This window comes from Balearica regulorum, chromosome 9 (genome assembly GCF_011004875.1).
Source record: "Balearica regulorum gibbericeps isolate bBalReg1 chromosome 9, bBalReg1.pri, whole genome shotgun sequence".
In the NCBI taxonomy this organism is placed as follows: domain Eukaryota; kingdom Metazoa; phylum Chordata; class Aves; order Gruiformes; family Gruidae; genus Balearica; species Balearica regulorum.
In genome coordinates, this window is record NC_046192.1 from 6,195,908 (window position 1) to 6,216,858 (window position 20,951).

Sequence of the window (20,951 nt, forward strand, 5' to 3'; positions counted from 1 at the left end):
AAACACTTCAAGAGCACAGAGGGTCAGTCATCCCAGAGAGATTAATTAATGTTGAAAGTAATCTCAGTCAAAATGACATAATAAGTTGCACATATTCATCCCACTTAATAGGCTTGAATAAATTTCCAATCAATAACCAAACAAGAATGAACAGGTAAAAGCTAGCACGCTTTCCCAGTCTGAGGTTCTCTCCTGTTACCAGTTTGTGGAAGGTAATTGCATGTCATACCAAGATCAGTAAGCAAGTGCAGAGGAGTACATTAAGTAATTTTTTCTTTGCCTGCTCGATCTTTCTAAACTTTTAAGGGAGGTTGTCTATTTTGACCCTGTAAATAAAAACTTCTTTTTAATCTTAAATTGGCACCAGCTAAGCTTGATTTTAAAGCAACTGGCTCACAAAAAAAAAAAAAAATTGTACTCTTCTAGACAGAGCAAAGCTGCCAAAGTCACTCTGGCAAAGACTAGAACTCTTTAAGATCCTGATGCAGTGTATGAAAAAGGCAACGTAATTCCACTGAGCACCAAGGACAAATGTAGGCATTAATATGCCAGGTTAGATGTGCAGAAAACATCTTCTAATTATTCATTAGCTACAGTAGCTTCTTTATCCTGCAGTAAGACAATGGAAACAGCTTGAACTTTATTGTCCCCAGAAAAACACACCAAAATACGTATGGACACACACTTGAAGAAATAATAGGTTTGTGCTTTTGAAAAACCCTCTTAAGAAGGGCTGTAGAACACCAAGGAGTCAAATGGCTGACAGAGTTGGGTTTTTTCAGCCTGGAGGCTCCAGGGATATCTTATAGCAACTTCCAATACCTAAAAGGGCCTACAAGAAAGCTGGAGAGGGACTGTGTAGAAGGGCATGGAGTGATAGGACAAGGGGTAATGGCTTTAAGCTGAAGAAGGGCAGATTTAAATTAGATATTAGGAAGAAGTTCTTCATTGTGAGGGTGGTGAGGCACTGGCACAGGTTGCCCAGAGAAGCTGTGGATGCCCCCTCCCTGGCAGTGTTCAAGGCCAGGTTGGATGGGGCTTTGGGCAACCTGGTCTAGTGGAGGGTGTCCCTGCCCATGGCAAGGGGGTTGGAATTAAGTCATCTTCCAACCCAAACCATTCTATGGTTCTATTATTCTTTTGAAACTATGGCATTTAAACTCTCGTTTCAGCAAAGATCTGGTTACATTCAGAGAACAGATTTTTCCAGATTTCTTTTCACACAAAAAATATCATGTCTAGTACTGGCATTTAAAGAATGAAAAACTAAAAATCTAGAGCCAAAATTATCTAATTCAAGAACTGAGTAAAAGAAAAACCATCTTAAGATTTGAGTCTAAATTTGCAACTAATATGAACTTACCAATATTCCCAAATGAAGCAATAAGCACACCACAATTTATGACTATACTTGAGACACGTGAATATTTGTGGACTCTTAACTGTACTACAACCAATAGGAGACATTCCTAATGGTCAGGATTCAACCTTACTGAAGATCTTACCAACAAGAAGAGTTTGCACATGTCTTCTGGATGACTGCTTTGCAAAATGGTAAGTTTTCTCATTTGTATGGCAAATAACTAGCAGGAATTTAATCATATCATGCAATTTTAGAGAAAATTTAAAATTAACATCCACAATGAATGCATTCTCCCTGTGCAATTAGACAATAATGAAATGTTTGGTAGTAGCAAAACATCAGGAAAAGATGTTGAAAAGCAAACAATAATCCAAGAAGTAACTTGTCTAACTGTACAACTTCACCAGCAATAACATTGAGAACTTCACTTTTTTTGTGGCAAGATAAAGAACAATTAAGAGAATACCCTCACTAGGACACTTTCTAGGAAGAGGGAAGAAAAAAAAAAAAAAGGATGGCAGTATTCTCAGACTTTGCTACAAGAAAAAAAAAAAGACGAGAAGATGCTTAACAATTTAAGACTTTTTGAATTAAAAAAAAGAAATTTTCTTTTTAATAGATTCCTCATCTCACTGCAAGTCGTTATGAACGAGTTTTGCTCTTTTTCTTAACAAGGAATGAGGTGTAAGTCAATTTTCTACTCATATCAATAAAATTATCTACAACATCTAGAATATCGCAAGTGCTTCCATAAAATCTGAATTTCACAGCATTCATTTCACAATTTGTTGATAAGGATTCACCTTTCAGTTCAAGAGAATCCTGAACACAGGGCTGTTATTTAAATAAAAATTAGTAATATCTTTATAAAGGTGATCCTAATTTCCCACTGTTTACAGCTGCCACTTTATTATAGAGGAACTGACCAAGACATAGCTTTGGTCCACAGCCACTCAAGCGCCACCCTGAATTTATAGCAGCACCTATACAGGAAGAGGTCAGCATAAGCACCAGGCTAGGGCCCTTGCATTCATAATAAGGATGCTTCCAACCAGACTGTTCCCTCAGTAAAGAAAGTCAAACCTGAATTTAAGAATAAGAACAGTTTTAGGCTAAAAACATTTAGCTTCAAATAAGGTAACTCCCAGTTTATACCTAAACAATAGTTCTGAATAACTATATATATATATGACTTAAATCACAGTTCTACAATAAAACAAATGGAACAATATAGTTTCTGCATAAGCTTTAGGGGACAGGAGGGGAAAGCACCTTTCTACTAACATGAATCATAACAATTATGCATGTTTCTTACCTGTTTTTTCTATGAAAAGTTGGTAAAAGTGTTTATCAAGCTCCCTCCCAGCTAGCATCAAAAGCATGAAGTGCCTAGGTCCAGAGTCTCCCACATGCATTTAATTCTCGTCTCATCCTCTTCTACTGGAAATCTTTGACCATTATAGAGTCCGGACACCTCTATAACTATAAAATATAAAAGAAATACCTGGGCCCCCCAACAGTGTCCTCTTCAAACAGATACCAGAGAGATGCTCACAGTTATGCCATGCCTATGCAGATAAATGTTGGTTAAACATGAAACTGTCATCCAGCAGAGGAATCAGACACAAATTTGCATTTTAAACACTTTTGGTCTAAAATAAGGTCTTATAGAGTTTTAAAATAACAGAATCTTCTACACTAGATAAAATAACCCTTCCAATTTGCTATCAGTATGGTATCATACTATGTACATGCATAGTCTGCATAGGCTGACGCAGCCACTAAGAATGAAGGGTCAACCTCTCCAGTAGATAACGGAGCTCCTGTTGACTACATCAGGGATTTTGTTCTAAGAGCTTAAGAAGTTTGGTTAGAATACCATTTTAACACCTGATCTAAACTCATCTACATTGCTGTGGGCTTGGTGTGGGCATTAAAGAGTTTACTAAGCAGTTACAAAATTTCAATTCACAGAATCATAGAACGGTTGAGGTTAAAAGGGACCTCTGGAGGTCATCTTGTCCAACTCCCTGTCCAGGCAAAGTCATCTAGAGAGAGCTTCCCAGGACCAGACCACTGCGAGATGACTTTTTAATATCTCCAAGGATGGAGATTCTACAACCTCTCCGGGCAATCTGTTCCAGTGCTCACTCACCCTCATGGTAAAAAAAACAAAAGAGGTGTTTCCTTACATTCACAAGTCTGTACTAACAGAGTCCATCAACACTGTTATTCTACCTAAAAAAAACCCCCCAGTTTTCCAAGAAAGACACCAAGAATTTTGGCAGGAAAAGGAAAATCTGAAAGTTCTTCTAAGCCTGTTGGTACATGCCACTGCCATGTAACACACAGAAACAGCAGAATCAGAAGTTCAGAAGATCAACATTTGTGTGGCAAACAATTACATCACTTTAAGTGCTTCATTTGAATATGCAGAAGGAATGTTTGGAACAAAAATTTGGAACAGTGTTCAAGTCACAAGCTAACCAGTTTGGAAGGCAGCCCATGTTAACATGCCTTAATTTAAAAGGCTGCATGTCTACCAACTGTTAAAAGTACATTTGTGTTGGCCAGACTTCAGGAAGAATTTATTCACAACATTCCATTCTGCATAACGTTGCAAAGCTGATAAGAGTTCTACGAGTCTCAGATTACAATACAAATCTGTGTACATTGGTTCTTTCTGATAAAGACAAAACATTTAAATTGATAAAACAGGATTATAAGCTCTCTATCTCTGACCACAAGAAGTGTTAGAAATTGCCGTATCTGGAGCTACTTGCAGATTTCTCAATTTTTAGCTTGGCCACTGAAAACGTGGAATGTCTTTCAGCACTAGTTAAATCCTGGTTTAGAGACAGCTCTTCCAATTCCTTCTCACTAACTCATCTCCCTGTAATCTGTATTTCCTTAATGGAGTTAAGTTTCTACCTTCACTAATCAAGATCTATGAGAAATTAGCCGCAAGGTCTTGCCTGACTATTTATGAAGTGACATACCACTTCTCTAATTCAATGACCTCCATCATGACATTTTCATAGATAAAGAAGTAAAGAAGGTTTAACAAAGTTTAGATTTGAAGAGGATATCTGCAGTAGCAGCAGCATGTACCATTTTAATTGGGTCTCATATTGGCTTCAACTACTTAATGCGTTTAGGAAGACATTAAGAAAAAACAGTTCTTGTAAACTACTTAAAATTCTCATAATAAGCCTCTCTACAATTTAACTGAAAGCTAAGACAAATCTACACCAAAAGGATCTTTATCTGAACCTAAATACAAGTCATTTAAACCAGGCATTTTATCAGTTTGAGTAGAATTAGAGGCAGTTAAATCTTATCTTCTGGTTTTCTATTATTTATCAGAGGAAATGTACACGTCACTGAGAATGCCCAAATCCCCAAGAACTAAAAGAGTTCATCCACGTATGGCATCTCAAGAAGGTCTTTTCCACAGAAGGCAGTCTAATTTGATCAGTATACAAAGAATATAGAACTTGTGACAATGTTTCCTTTGATATTGAGATATATCTATTCTAAGCATAGAAGACTTCAAATATTAGAAAAGAATGAACAACCTGTTTTAGGGAACACACCTGTATTACAGGATCCCAAGCAAGTTCACTTTCTGTAGAGAACTGAAGTCACACCTGCAGCGTTGAAAAAGAGAACATTGTTAGCCTTACAAACCTATTCAGATCACATTCTGTAGCCATAGAAAAAGGGTAATTTTTTTTTCAATCATTTAGACTAATCAGACACTACAGTATAAATCCTCAAAATCTCAATTATTTCATCCATATTGCAATATTACAGTACTATCCAGAACTGCTATCCTTCCCTTTCCTGTCTTGGGCCAATATTGTCCCATGACCAAATCACATATAACAAAACAACTTGGATAAATTTTCTTTGCATCGCAGATGACATGACACCACCATTCTCCTTTAAACTCTCAGTTGTTTCTTTTTTTCTTCATTTTCAAAATATTTCCGTAATTCTGAACATCTATTCTGCTTTCTTAATCCACCACACATCCCACCTGAGTTGTAATAAGCCTTTTTTGTCATCAGCTGCTCGCACAAACATGCATAAGTCAGTACCTCTGATGCCATGTGTTCAACTTCTCAAACAGAGATTAGAATAATATCAGCTTGTTACAAAGTAGAACACAACTGACCAAAAAATAATGTTGGAAGCTACGACCTGCTTTCTAAATCAAAGTTTAGAAGTATAACATTTTCCTTTTACTTCCTGAGCTATCATCCTGATTATCTGAGTAACATCAACTACTTTGTTTTCTGGACCCGTGAATTTTCCTCATCATTAAAAGTTTCTTAAAACACCTGCAAGAGCAATCAAAAGACTGGAAGTTTATTAATACACTTCTGCATAGCAAACAATGCAGATGTAGCACTTGATACTACATTAAATTTCATTTTCCTAAAGATTTAGAGAAGTCACATCATTTCCATGTGCTTCATGATTTGTACAACAGGTCTTTAAAAATTTAATGCCCTGAATATCTTTTTATTTTTCAGCATTCTGAAATTACAGCTCAAAGGAAGCTTACAAAGCAGCAACAAAACAAAAATCAGTTCAGACCCACTAAGAAAGAACTGATACTATAAATCACTTTCTTGGAGTCAGCATAAGACACTCACCTTAATGAATGTACTAACCATGATCTTTCCAAATCTGAAAGAGTCATCAATATATTCCTATTTAAAAACAAACAAAAAAACAAAACCAAGTTTTATAAGCAAGACAAATATTTACAAAACATAAATCAAGTCCATTTAATAATCCAAGTCCAGGCACGTAAAGTACGATTTCCACAGATATATTTGTAGTCTTTATAACTATTCTTCAAAATGAGAGGAAATGTAAGAAATTTTACTGATAAAAATATTTACTATTATTGTAACCAAACTTCTAAATTGGTTCCGCGAGCAACACACAGAATAACTATTCACTGAATTCTGTTCCTTTGATAAACATAAGAAACCCTGCAAAATCTCATCTCCATGATCTTCATTTATTGTTAGAACATTGTTAAGATAATACAGAAATCAGTGTATTTCAAAATTAACCATTTACTCATCTAAGAGTATCCAAGCTGAAGAATGATTATCCGGTATAAAATTTGAAATCATATATTTTAATTCAAGTTATGTTTCTTCTTCCACATATTTTAATCTTAAAACATTTCACCACTGAAATACAAATTCCAAATTAACCTTAGCAGATGAAAAACTCTTCAGAGCTAATTCAACTGAGCAAAAGTAATGACATCATGACCAAGACTAGTTTCATATTCCAAAATATAAGTATGCATTCTTAAAGCAAAAGCTGTTCCCAGCTTAAAGTTATGCTTCTTTTGCTTATATCTGTTAAAAAAAAAAAAAAAAAAAAATCACAGAAAGAAGCTTCCTTAGCTATGTCCCAGAGGACCAAACAGGAAAAAAATAAACCCCTCAGTCCTCAAGTGATAGTTCCTAAATTGATCTAAGCTTATGTCACAAGTCACTTCTATTCCTGAAGCACCCACAGCACCACTATTATTTAATTTCTTTCCAGTTTTACATTCGTTTTGTTGGTTTTAAAGCTGTTTATTCTCCCCACGGAATAACTAATAGCAAAAAGTTAGCCTGAGGTAACTGGACAGTCAACTCAGTTTTACTATGAATAGCACAGTACCAGCACATTGTTGAACTTATCAAGTTTGACCCTCCATGAGGCAATCTCACCTACGCTGTGCTGACCAACCTGGGCCAGCTCCCGATTCATCATTTGCTTTCCTGTAACTATAAGAAGCCAAGTACCAAAGTAATCTCCCCTTCTCCTCCCACTCAAAAAAAGCAGTCAGAGCCACTCCTCCAGCATCTAGCAGGTTCTCTTTTCTGCCGGACCAGAAGCAAAGCTTATTTTACCTTTTCAGGTAATTATTCCTTGTTTCGTTATGCCCACCACCTGTGCTCAAGTCTCCACAGTGGATCTGGACTGATGAGCCCCAAGAGCCAACAGAAACTGTCTTCCTCAAGTTTATTCCTTCACCTTGAATAATAAGCCATGGCACAGAGCTAAGTTTAATTGCCAACAGGTTAGATATTTGCCATAAAGAAAAAAGTGAGCACACATATACATCCCTGACAGACAAGATTATGGCAGCTGTGCCAAGACATCTTGTGAAGAAGCTAAACATAGTCTCTTTTACCAGCCTCATACTAATTTCTAGACATACTTCCTTCCAGTCTTACAATAGGTGCCTTCTTAAAGTTGAACTAAAATTCTTTGTATTAAGTGTGAATTTAAAAAGACATCTGGTTTTCTTTGTAAACAGAAAGCATTATTCTCTTCCTGACTGGAACTGGAGAAATTATTAAGCAGGAGATCAGTAGTCAGAACTCTTTAATATTTGCACATGTTAACTCTTGTCCTTTTTGAACAAAATAACAAAAATTATACATTTGAGGAAGTGTTGTCACAGGAAGGAGGGACAAATTATCACACTCCACCATGCGGTCATATATTTCACCTTTATTATAGGTGAAACTAGATCTAACGTATCTACAACACCATATTTCAGCTTTAATATTTGTTGACATCTCCATTAAGCAGTATATTTTCACACCTGCTGCTTCCCCCCCTTAAAAAAAGGGGCATAATTTCACCACAGGGTATTACATTTACAAAAGTTCCAGACTAATGCTGCTTTTTAGACATTGCCACAGCTCACACCCAGTTAAGATTTCGGTCAGAATGAAAGTCCCATTCTGGAAGACTTTATGTCAAATAAATTCTCAGGCTATTACTAATACAGCCCCCACCACATCAGTAATACACCCCACAAAGGATGGCAACCTAACAAACACGATGTACTTGTCCTATGAGTTGGCTACATTAGTACCGAGAAATAAGAGCTCAAGTCACAGAGGAATGCATGGTAGAGATGTCATTGAAATCAAAGAAGTGCTTTATATACTGAAGATCTTTGTACACTTAAAGAAACTAAGCAGCAGAAACATAAAAGTACATATAATAAGGTCAAGCACAAAACCCGTACTAAAATACAAAAGCTGTAAGGAATAAGGATAGGAAGCAAAACCAACAAAAAAGAAGTACTGGACATCCTCACCACTTTATCATGTCTCCCTAAGCTTCAATTATGAAAAATTACAGGTGTTATTTAACAGTGAAGTGCCTCTGTTTTAGGACAGAATGTTTGAAAAGCAGTATAGATTTGGTTCTACTTTTAAAAAGCCACTTCCACTTTTAAAAGCCATCTATACAAGGAAATCTCTGTTCTAAGAAAAAAATCAAGCATTAAGAATTACCACGGTACACTCAAAACCAGCTGTAACCAAAGCCCCAAAGTCTCAGACATTCTGACGTACAAATGAGCTTTCTTTCCCACTATCACATCTTTTCAGGATGAACATCAGTACTTCTTGCACCAAACTTTTGCAGCCTGCTCACACAATCTGCAGAATAATCTCATACTCTGCCCCAAGATACACGGTCCGTGTATTTCAGTCCACTTGTCCTGTAAACAGCACATTGAGCCTCTATCCCTTCAGTATTCCCAATAAAGTTTTACTTTCTATTGGGAGAAAATGAAGGAAAAAGGAAAATCATACTCCATGATTATATATCTCAAAGAAAGTAAGTTTAGCCTCACTTATTGTGTCCTACAAGCAAAGCTGTCTAAATCAGACTCTCCAAAAAAGTCAGAGAAATCAGAACAGTCCTGTAGGACTACCACACACTACTTCAGCAGCAGCTGAAAACATCTGTACAAACACTTTTCTTGACCTTACAATAGCTTTCACACAGACAAAAAATTCTCATAACCTCACTTACATATATGAATAAGCAAGGAAAACACACTCTTCAGAATTACTGCCTGTGCAACTTGCATGAAATTTAGTACACTGCTGTTGTCCCTCAGAAGCTCTTCAAGAGGAAGAGAGGACCAGATAAGAGGATTCTGTACTGGGCCGGTACAAGTCCAGGGCAGACATTCAGACATAAAGACCCTATGTGCACCTAAAGGATAACCTTAGAAATACAAAACAGATGCACAGAAGCCTGATCTGCTGATGTTCCAGCACTGCTGGCAGGCAGAGTACAAGCAGGCTGCACAACCATGCCTGGTGATCTACTAAGCCACTTACTAGAGTACCAGATCGCTGTGCGCATGCTCAGGCATGTGGATTCCCATGTGTTCGGGTGCTTTCCTACTACACATGGCTGCTGGCTCTCTGTCAGCATGAGCAGAACGTGCTCTAAAGAGTAGCTTCAGAGCCTCTGCCCAGCCTTTGCAGACATACTCAAGCCATCTGATCCTTCTTCATTTTTGTGAAATAAAGTATGGCAGAGGAGACCAAAGTGGCCTGGGGCCACAAGAAATCCCCAAAACAGATCGCAAAATCATTAGCCCATGAAGTGTGTTTTTAACGTTGCCTTCTCTTTTCCCATGCCCTTTAAACATAGTTCACAGCAGGAAGTATCTCACCTGTCGCTAAAAAGAAACAACCCTCCAAAAAAACCCTCTACATGTCAGGAGGTGGAGTTGTTCTTTCCTAACCAACAACTAGCAAGCAAAAGGTTTTCCTTACTACCATCAACACATGCAATATTAACAGCCTGGCCCCCGCTACAGCAGTGGTTAAGTTTAAGGCAGCGGCTAAGCAGGAGAGGGGACATACACCTTTCACACAGGAGACAAAACACCGGCAGCACTACTTTCAAGACCTCCATTTTCTGCGTCCAACCTTATCTGTACCTAAAAGTGCAAGTCAAAGCCCTTCAGAGTAATAAAACTATATCACAAAGAATAATACAGATATTAACTCATTTGCTTTTCAGTGCTTGACAAGATAGGTTAACATAATAAATATTCAAGCAGTTTAAAACTTGCACAATAGGGATAACTGGATGTGGAAAGAATGAATGCAGCAAGACAACCCAGTTAAAAATCTCTGTAATCCACCATCCTCATAGAGGAATTCTAGGCCATGCAACCAAAACTGGACACAAAAATTCCTTTTCAGAAACACCTGATTATCTGGTAATTATGATGTGGTAACTTTATGAGTATAATATAGTGTCTACAGGACATTCGTGCCAAGTATTACACAACACCTTGCTAAGTACATGATGTTCCCTTTTAACATAGGCCAACCATAGCAACCCTATATAAAACATTACAGTTGATCTAGACTAGTGATAATTTACTCGTTCTACTGGCTAGTGGTAATCTACCTGCTTTTAAACCACCCCAAATATACCTTGTCCCACAGTAACTTGCTCATGTGCTTATACTTTAAGGGGTTAAAAAAAAGCTTTTTCTGCAGTAAAGCATATTTGAATATTGTAAGTAAGAGAAATAAAGGTGTGGCAAGAACCTAGGAAAAAGAAAATTGGTTTATCAGTCTGTATCTAAACCAAACACTTCCTGGTCCTAATGAAGTCTAAGAAAGAAGAAAAATCCAGAACTCTATTTCCAGTTGGTTTCTCCATTTCACTCTATTCTCATAGTATGGCTAAACTCCATCAAAATCTCAGTTTACTCAAAAAATGTGATTCTTCACAGGGGAAATTTATTACTATATAAATGTATTGTCCAGGGACAGGCTCAAATAAGTTTATTTGATAAATTGAGTTGTTACCTATTTTAGTCTTATGGCTAGGAAAAAAAAAGTGGAAAAGTACGGTATTATGCCAAGAGCTGCCACAATACACTCTTTAATGCCTCTCTGTGGAAATCCAAAAGAAGTAAGAGTAAGCTGTAAAAATAAAGATTACTTAGATTTTCACAGATAGCATTCATGTGTTAAAACAAATATAGGAATCCTACAAGTAGTCCTACCAACTGACAAATAAACAGAAAGCCCAGCAAAACCATGTAGTCTGTGGATCATAAATGAAACCAGAAAACTTGCTGAATTTGAAGAAAGTGCACAAAAGCCAAAATCCTGCCTTCCTTGCCTTGACCTTCTGAACTACATCAAGCTGAACTATACTTCTTCACAGTGCAGGACAGGCCACGCTCTTTCACTGTGGTGCTGGACATTTATACCAATTACGCCACTAAAGCATTCTCCCTTCTACCTTGAAATAAACACCTGAAATGGCCAACACCCCACCAAAACAAAGATATTACGTTTTTCTTCTACTCTAGGCCAAAAGGTCCTCTCTTTTCCATTATGTCTTATTAATGAGGTAAGCAACCCCTACAGTCCAGAACAAGGACTCCACACCTCAGGACAGTACCCCCTAATCTCAAGGCTAACACCAAGTCTTGCACGAAGCAAGGACATGGTTGAGTTCTCCAGTGAAACTTCCTCGCTTTGCAGAAATAATGCAAGTTTCAGTAAGAAAGGTCAAAAAAGAAAAATCGCAAGAGCATGCAAACACACACAAGTGTAAGCAAGAAGGAACTTGATGTTTCAGCGCAACAATGTGGGCACTCTCTCTAGCATGAATCAAATTCTAGGCCCTGCTCCCAAATTTTCTATTTAAGAGCCACTGTGCATAAACAGCACTGTGCCCAAGGCTAAGAAGATCAAGGACACACACAGAGGCACACTAGAAGTTATGAAAAGTTTGAGATTGATTCATCAAGTTCAATGCCCTCAAACTATTTATCTAACATACAATAGGATCCATTTATGGGATGGGGCCACACCATCGAGGCTCGACATCCTTAAGTTTTATCAACAACCCTACGTTATCAAAACTTACCATTTGCATTCAAGTAGATATTCATCACCACCATCATTGCGATTAATTTGGATTTTACCTTGACAATTAGCAAAAGCCAGCTCCAAATGATAGCTGCAGTTTTGAAAAAATGTTAACTAACTGTCATCTGTAAACAAACTCTGTGGTTAAAATTATACTAGCAACTTGAAACAGTTTCTCACTATACTAAATCAGTTTTTTACTCTACTTTTGACTTGGCCAGACAATCATAACACTAGAATCAATACAGAATTTCCACCTTTTCCCCTTTACTTGCAAATACGTAAGTGGTAACTATTGAATCTCAGATATACGAGACTAAATCTTAGGTTCTTACATCTGGAAAAGAAAAAGAAAGACATCACACAGCCTAAAAACATAAACCAACATGTTTCTTCAAAATTCTTCATATACATTGTCTCAGCCAAGTTACTGTTTCACTGGAATACAATTTCAAAGTGCTTCAGTTTCCAAGTTCCAGAGACCTCATACTGACCTCTTGGGGGGCTTTTTAAGCTCCTGTGGTACAGGGAGAAATACTATACCCTATCCTAACCTATTACAAAAAGTCAGTTGTAAAGTGTCAGCTTGACTGTTACCATACTGCTCATCTATTTGCATGAAACTGTACTTACATAAACTGTTTTGTAATCACGCATGTAATAGCATGCAACTAATGTCAACAGCAGCACAACCACACCGTCTCAAGGAACAACGTGTCCTTGCAACTACAGCCAACACAAAAAAGAAATCGACGCACCTGTTGCCTACTCTACCTGTAGCTCACGCATCCCAGCAGCGCGCTGAGGTTCTGTTACTTATCGCCGCACAATTCCTCACGTGAAAAAAGCCACCCGTACAGCACTGTCCCCTCGAGGAGGACGGCGGGGCCGCGGGCCATGCTCACCGGACGGGAACGTGTGTGTTCCCCAAAGGTGCTACCCGCGCCCTATTTCGGCTCCCTTCAAACCCTGGCGCTGACCTTTCGCACAGATGCGGCCGCAGCCCGCACCCCGCAACCGCGGCCGCCAGGGACGCCAGAGCGGAGCCCCGCGGCAGCGCCGAGGGACCGGCCCCGCCGCCACCGGGCCCCCCCAGCGGCCGCGGGGCGGGGAAGTCACAGCCGCGCCGCCGCGCTCCTCCTCCACACCGGTCTGACCGCCGCCCCACGGCGCCACCACTATGGGCCGGACGCGGGCGGGGCGGGGGACACCGCCGCCCCCCTCCCGCTCTGAGGCGGGGACCACCTCCGCCCCTCGGCGCCCCCGCCTCACACGGGCCGGGGGGGGGGGGGGGTGCGGCGCGTGGCACAGTCGCCCCTCAGACCCCCCCCGCTCCCACCCCGGCCTGAGTTGGGGGGCCTGTGCCCCGCACCCCCGGACGCCCCCTCCTGGTCCGAGATACGGGGGGACCGTGCCACACGCACCCCCGGAGGCCCCCCACCCCGCGGCCCGGTACGAGAAGGAAGTCAAAGCCGGCACCCTCTTCCCCCGGTACGGTCTGAGATCGGGGGGGGGGCGTGTCACAGCCGCCCTTTCCCCGGTTCGAAGGGATCCCCACCCGCCCCTTTCCCGGTGGGCCCGGGGGAAGCAGCAGGCCGGACCCCCGCGGCGCTGCCCGTCCCACCAGCGGCCCCGTCCCATCTCCCCGGCAACGGGAGAGCCCCGGCGCGCGGGGGTTACGTAACCTCGGCCCAGCGGGCGGGGGAGGAGGGTGAGCCCCTCCGTCCCTAACGGCTGCTGCCGCCGCCGCCACCCCCTCCCGCCACCAGAGCCCCCGTGGACACCCCCCCAGCCCCGGCCGGTGGCGGGCAGAACGCCCTGCGGGGCCCGACTCACCGCGTACACCACCTCCACCCAGCCCGGCGCAGCCCGGCACCGACTTCATACAGGCAGAAACGTGACTGAGCCCGGAGAACCCGCCCCGTCCGCACGGCCATTGGCCAGAGGCGCGTGACGCTTGCGGGGGACGGCGGCGGGGGCGGGGCGCGCTCCTCTCCCATTGGCAGCGCCGGACGCCGCTCATTTTACATAAGCCTCACGTGTGGCACCATGTTTCCACCGGCAGCCACGATTGCCTCCGAGCCTGCCCCGCCAGCCCGCCCCTCCCCCCACCCCTCCCCCGCCTCGGACGAGTCCCCGCGGGACCACCGGAGCGCTCACCGCCGGCACCGGGCACCGCGCTGCCTCCCGCCGCTGGCCGCTCCGCTCCCCTCCGCCCGCGCTACCCCTCCGCCGAAGGGCCGAGGAGGGCAGAGGTTACATCACGCCTGAGGGAAGTGGCTCCACCCCGCCCCCTCGGAGCCGCCCGTGACGTCAGTGCGCGCCCGCCCGCCCGCTGGGTCGGCGCGCGGGAGACCGTTGGCGGCCGGGCCGCGCGCTCGCCAGCTGAGGCGGGGTGGGGCTCGCGCTCGGCCTCGCGGCCCGGCCGCCAACGGCCGCGGCGCGCGCTCGGCCCCGCTGAGGGGAGAAGCGAAAGGGCGGGGCGCGTTGCCCGGGAGCGCCGCACACAGTCCCCACACAGCGCCCGGCCGCCTCCCGGCCCTCCCCGGCGGCGGAAGGGTGGGCGGGGGGGGGTCGTCCCGCCCGCCGAGCGCGATCGGATGGTGGGGTCAGGAAACGCTCCCGCCCTGCCGGCAGGAAAAGGCCGCTCTGGAAGAGGCTTCTGCGCGGCCTGGCAGGAGCCCGAGCTGAGGGGAGAGGGAGACCGGCCTAGCCAGGAGAGCTTCGCGCTCCCTGTGAGAGGACGTTGACGAGCTGCTCGCGGTGTGGAGACAGCAGCTGGAGCCTTCGGAGATTGCCCTGCCGGGGCCAGCCAATGGCCTGCCGGGGGCCCGGTTCGCTTACATAAGGGAGAAGCGCCGGTATCCCGTTTCCTGGTGCTGCCGCCCGTGCTGGGTGCACGCCCTGAAGTTTCGAAAGTGACCCCGTGTAATGTTCAGAAGTTGCCGGGTCACAAACCAAAGTGCAGGACAGGCGAGCGTAGAGCTTCACCTTTATTCGGCACTATCCAGTTAGCATCAGTTTGAATAACTACAAAAATGGTTAAACTAAGAGTTTCCGAGGCACTAAAGGTATGTACTGTGCTCTTGTAGAAAACTAGCTCCCGATGCGCTAATTACCATATGATTACTTTTCATTCCAAACATATAAGAAACAATTTTTCATATTTATTCAAAAAAGATTAAATCTTTTTCCCTTCTGTTCAGGCAAAATGGTCAGCAAGTATTGACATTTCCCATCATACAGTAAAAAAAAAAAAAATTAAAAACTTTATTGTGACGTTGGTCTGACAGGTTTTTGCTCAGGCCCCTGCGCCATCCTAAATTGTGGTGAGAGAGATCCTGAGATTTGAGTTGCTACAGTTCAGCAGTGAGATTAACCACTGGTAAATAGTTCATCGTGTTGAGTGGCACTGTTCTAGTCTCCACATCTTCCAAGGCTGAGCAGAGCAATCAGTAGCTGAGAAAATAATGATAATTTATCCATATTCTGAACTTCATTTATATTCATAGACATACATGACTATGCAAAGAAGGAACAGAGGACATGCCAAAGCTCTGTCAGTCTTGATGTGAATACAGCAGTCTGTGTAACAGCATTTTTACACTTGCTGCATACGTGCAATTGCTCCATCAGATGTAATGCAGTAGAGAGCCATCAGGGCTTCCACTGTTTATCTGCAAAATGAGGTTAATGCCGCTTCCCTCCCTCGCTGTGGTGTTAGGGATAAGTCCATTAGGTACATGGATATTTAAGCTATGACTGTTACAGAAACAGCCTGTGAGTTAAAGTACTGTGGAGTATTTAACTCCTGGGAAGGAGAGGGGGTGGGCAGCGGAAGCATTAGGACCATATTCAGCAACTGGATTTGTTGCGATGCACAAGTCAGCTTATCAGGATCCCCTTCTTAGTTTGCACTCCTCTGAGGAGTCTAATTTAAAGACTAATCCTAATTAGATATTCTCTGTGTAGTTTGGTCAATTTAGCGTTGCTGTTAGGGGTTCACATCCAGTATTTCGTTGTTTTTTCTGCTTAAGTTCTCTGCTCTAGGGTTGGTTGGGTTGGGGGGATGTAAAAATGACATTCTTGGTTTCCATGGGATGTTGTTTTTCATGTTATGTGCCAAAAATACCCATCTCTGGCTGTGTGCTAAGGGCTATACCTCTTACCACAGATTCAAACTAAGGCACTTCAGTCAAGGCAAAACTTTGAGGTCCCCCCCTCCGCCCTGTCAGAGTGCGAGTGTGAGGAGCAGGAGGCCAACTATGGCACCACACTAGAGCTGAATGTGTTTCCAGAACAAACAGAATAGGAGACGCATTCTTCACTGTGGCAGAGCATGCCAGTTCTAGCAGGCAAACAGTAATCACCACCACCAGAAATAGCCAGTACCTTTTCCATCCTAGTAACTACTAGAGGCGTTGCTTGACTTCTGCTTATTTTAAAGGAATACTAAACCGTTATTTTGGACAAGTTTACAGGAATAATTTTTAAGTTCTATTCCTGACACCTCTTAGTGTTTATAGCTTTATTTATTTTACCAAAATTCAGGAAAAACAGTGTTACTCAAAATGTGATAGTGCATCTTGAACCAGTACAGTCCAGTTTTTTTCTATTGTGCCAGTTTTCTGAGAGTTGCAATGGTGTATAGATACAAGTCATCCCAGGCAACACCAGTATGAAATAACAAGGAGGCAAGGACATGGCTTCTAGAGGAGTGAATATTACTACTGACTCAATGGCTCATCTGCTAAGAAACAAAGAAAAAACAATAGTTGTAAAATGCTACAGGACAAAACTGTTTTGATTTTAAGGTCATCCTACCTAGTCAGTAGCTATAGCATAAGGGTTTTAATAGCAGCATGAGTAAAATGTTTGTGTGTGCATACATAAAAAGTTTTAAAGAACACAAAGATTGTAACAAAAACATTAAAATGGTTGTGGGGGTTTTTTCCAGCTTTGTTTATTTTTTGGTATTCAGTTGTAACACTTGGAGCATGGTGAGAACAAATCATTCAAATGCATGGCAAGCCCATTATATACATCTGTTTCACCATGTAACACACCACATTTCACACTAACAGTCACCCAAAGTGGCTTTTAGTTGGTGAGGCGGGGCACTGTCCTGCTTTAAATGCTACCTGGCTCCCTCATTTGGTTTCACAAGGCAAATATCAGTCTGTATGAAACACCATGGAAGACAGCAGGCCTTCTTTAGCAGGGTCCATCCCTAAGCAGGCAGGTTTGGGCCTTACCATTTTAACTGCACAACTAGCATTGCTCAAACTGCACTACTAATAGGTAGTTTCCACATGCTATTGAATCTCTTCCTTCCCTAGCTTTTTTTCCAGCATAGTATCTTTCTGAAATCACAAAAGATTAATAGGCAGAACTAGACCTTTTCTTTTTTTTTTCTTTTTTTTTTTCTTTTATTTTTTTTTTACTGCAAGGATTTTACATGGGGAAAAAAGTAATTTAGAAAAGTTTTCTTTTTTTTAATGAAACTCCCCCTGCTTCTTGCACTTTCCGATATTATCAGAACTTTACGCACACACACAAAATGCTGAATCTTTTCCCAGCACACTTAAAAAAAATAGAGTTTTTATTTAACAAAAGTATTTCAATCAGTTCTGATAAGCAGCAACTTATTGACAGCATCAACATTTTTTGGGGAAAAAAATCGTCAAGTCTTTCAATGGGGAAAAAAAAAAAAGAAGAATTTGAAACTTCCTGAAAAAACTACTCGAGGATTGCTTGCTTGGGTTTGCTACTGTTAAAGAAATAGGGCTCATCTTTTTCAAGTGACTATGCTTCCCTAGCCACTTGTCCACTTGCAGAAGTTACCTGCATAAATTATACCACAGCACTGATGGAACTGTCTATTGTTTAAAAAAAAAAAAAAAATTGCATCTGGAGCCCACGTCTGATTCTTCATTTCCTAAGTCTAATTACTCATCACTTACAGTGACGCTGACAGTCATTGATTTTTGTAAAAATCCGGAAAGGCTTTTTTAATAACGAGCGAAAGGCGTCACTGTTACTGTGAATACAGACAAAGGATGAGGGAAGGAAAAAACCCACTTTCCTCATTACCAGTGAATAATATATGGATGGATTTTTCTAAAAGCATTACGAAGTGTAGGAGCAAACCATAAAAAGCAGAAAGATAGCAATATCCATACAGTCTTGAAAACTCTTTGATTAAAATGTAAAGGACCTTAAGAAACATGATAAAGAACTCCAACTCAAGCAGCAAGTTCCTTAAAAGTGCTGCAGCTCAGAAGTCCTCTGCAAAGGTGTATGGCTGTCCCCAGCCAGAAAACCTTTCCTAAAGCATTCTGGGGAATGTAGTTTTTCATTCTGTCCCCATTCTTACAGTTTTCTAGTTATTTTTATTAAATTCAGTTTCTGTTGGCAATTTCAGTGTAATTTTAAGTTCCAGATATCTTGAAAAGTAACACATAAAGGAGCCCTGAATTGTTCTGTTTTAAAATGACTAGAAGGATAGAAATGGAAGGGGTGTATCTCATCACTCTAACTACATGCGCACTGATCCCCAAGTCCATTAACGTGATTTCAGAAGCAAAATACAGCTCTGAGCACTCCGAGTGTGGGATCCTGCTGTTTAGTGTGTATTAGCAACTCATTTTCTGCACTCAGCCTCACAGAAGGCTGAAGAGAGCCTGAAATTGAATCCACAGTGCTGAAAAGGGGTGTTAAGCTTTCTGTATAACTCAGTGCTAGTTTGTGATTTCACAGTCTACCTAAGGTGATCAAAGACCTTACACCTCCACCAAAAGGAACAGTCCTACCATCTCCATTGAGTTAAAAATTAGAGATTATGCAACTGTACTGTCAACCAGATTAGGAAACTGATTTGACTGAAAACATCCCATGACAGAAGTTTTTGGTTGGATCACATCACAGCTGCACGAGCACAAAAGCCAAAACAAAACAGGACGGAAGAACATATTTTGGGCTGAAGACCTATTGTACATGGAATTACAGTTAGACACTTAAAATGAAATGTGCATGTTATTAGACTAGCATAAGAGAGCTAGTAAGAGAAGCCAAACAGAAAAGTGCATCCTCATTCCTGCCTCCTGTGTTGGATTTATACATGCGCTGAAAGAAAGTGACTACCTCAGGCTGGGGTTCACTATTCAAAACATCCAGACGTAGATGCCAAAGACAACTTTCACAAGGTTTCTGAGCTAAGCTAACATTTTGCTTTTATCAAGGGGGAGCATTGCTGCTCTTTACCCCATCCCTGCCACCACTACCACCTTGCTACCATATACTGATGGTTATGTGGCCTTGACCCTTCCTTTTGTGCACTCTGCTACTTACTTGGGCCCTTCAAAGGCTGAGCCAGTTCAATTTGTTAATCTGTCAGAAAGCTTTCTGAGTTAGCTTCCTGCCTGTTAAGCCACTGAATCTGATCCCTTGGTGAGAAAGTACACTTCCGAGTCCATGGAAGGCATGGATAGGGCATGGGAGAGCTCTTTTAAAGGCAGTGAGACAGTAGAATAACATTTCCACAGCTTTTGATACCTGAGGCACACTACTTTCTGGATTAAACATGGCCACACGTAGCAGAAGTCCTTGAGACACCTGGCTTCCTCAACACACACCTACACAGCCAGGCCTATGACCTGGTGCTGGGCCTGTAACACAGTGTATCCCAGCCCTTGACTCCCCACAACCACTGATTCCTATGCACACTCTTGGTATTGGTTTAAACTCTGTATTTACTGATGAGAGTCAGTTTACATGATCTCCTTTTGGACTCTAGTAGAGTGAAGCGTTATCAGTCTCTTCTTACAAAAATTGAGTGAGACACACACCTTTAAAAACAGAATAAGGACAGAGACAAGATCTGGGTACTGGCTTCCCCACCAGTGAGCATTTATTTAATGAAAATTGTATAGTCATTACATAAAATGTTGGACTAGGTCTTGGCGCAGGAGTGGAGCTGGACACTTTCTTATTCCTCGGTAAGCTCTCGGTCATTGTGCCATGCTGCTGCTCTTAGCTGCTAGGAATCTTGAGGCATGCTTCTTCTTTAATTTGTTCTCATTTTTAAGAAATAGATTATAACATTAACAGAATATAACAAACATTTGTGAGAAATTAGATGCTAAGTAGCAAAATAGCTAGAATCTGTTCCAACACACCTACAGCTCTCCTCATCTTAATCATAGGTATAATTTGAACCCACCAGGCATTCCTTCTTCTAAGAATACTAATTGTAGATCAGTGATTTATAGTTGGTGAGGAAGGAAGAGCCAAATTTTAAATGAGAAAGAGCCTCTTTCTGTATAATTCTGAAGGTGTCTCTTAATTAAAAACACTTCATTTTCAGATTGAGTTTCCCATTACTGTTCTGCCTCAATTAGTTTTCCAGTGTTAGTTCACACATGAGCTGCTTTGAACTGAACGTTGCTGCTACCGAAGTCAGTGGAAGCTTGGTTTTGTTTTCAGGAGAGGGTGTATGCTGACTGGCTGACTTTGCTTCAGGAAGAGAAGCCTGACATACCTGGCCACACTACTGGAAAACAAAGTAGGGATTTTAATAAGCCTTTCAGGCACTGCAGAAGTCCCTTGTGGACTAAGTCAATTCAAGATACTTCAGTGAATAAAGTTTCACAGATTGTGTCCATAAATAAATTAGAAATTTCTGATAAGCAATCAGAAATTCTTTTCTTTTAATAAATTAAAGGAAAAAGAGAAAAGACAGCTCGGTTTGCACCCTGTCATTGATCCACAGTGCCAAGGAGTGACGGATTGATACAAATTCTATTAGGATAACTCCCTTTCGTTTAAATCGCTTTGGG

General features: G+C 41.8%; 1 protein-coding gene across 18 annotated transcripts in view; it reads right to left on the reverse strand.

The window, feature by feature from the left end:
• The window catches only part of PER2 (period circadian regulator 2), a 51,528-nt gene extending 37,145 nt beyond the window's left edge, over window positions 1-14,383 (reverse strand). For 4 of the 18 annotated variants that reach the window (XM_075760958.1, XM_075760943.1, XM_075760959.1 and 1 more), the window contains exons 1-4: window positions 13,951-14,034; window positions 6,028-6,084; window positions 4,960-5,013; window positions 2,868-2,931 (exon numbers count right to left, since the gene is read on the reverse strand). Coding sequence is in view for 5 of the 18 variants with exons in the window: in XM_075760954.1 (XP_075617069.1) it covers window positions 2,679-2,778 (100 nt within the window). In the remaining 13 variants the exon portion in view is untranslated. Of the gene's footprint in view, window positions 1-2,678; window positions 2,932-4,959; window positions 5,014-6,027; window positions 6,085-13,950; window positions 14,035-14,274 lie in introns of those variants that run through there. The other 14 variants (XM_075760953.1, XM_075760941.1, XM_075760942.1 and 11 more) reach the window with 9 other exon arrangements.
• Window positions 14,384-20,951: the final 6,568 nt, after the last annotated feature.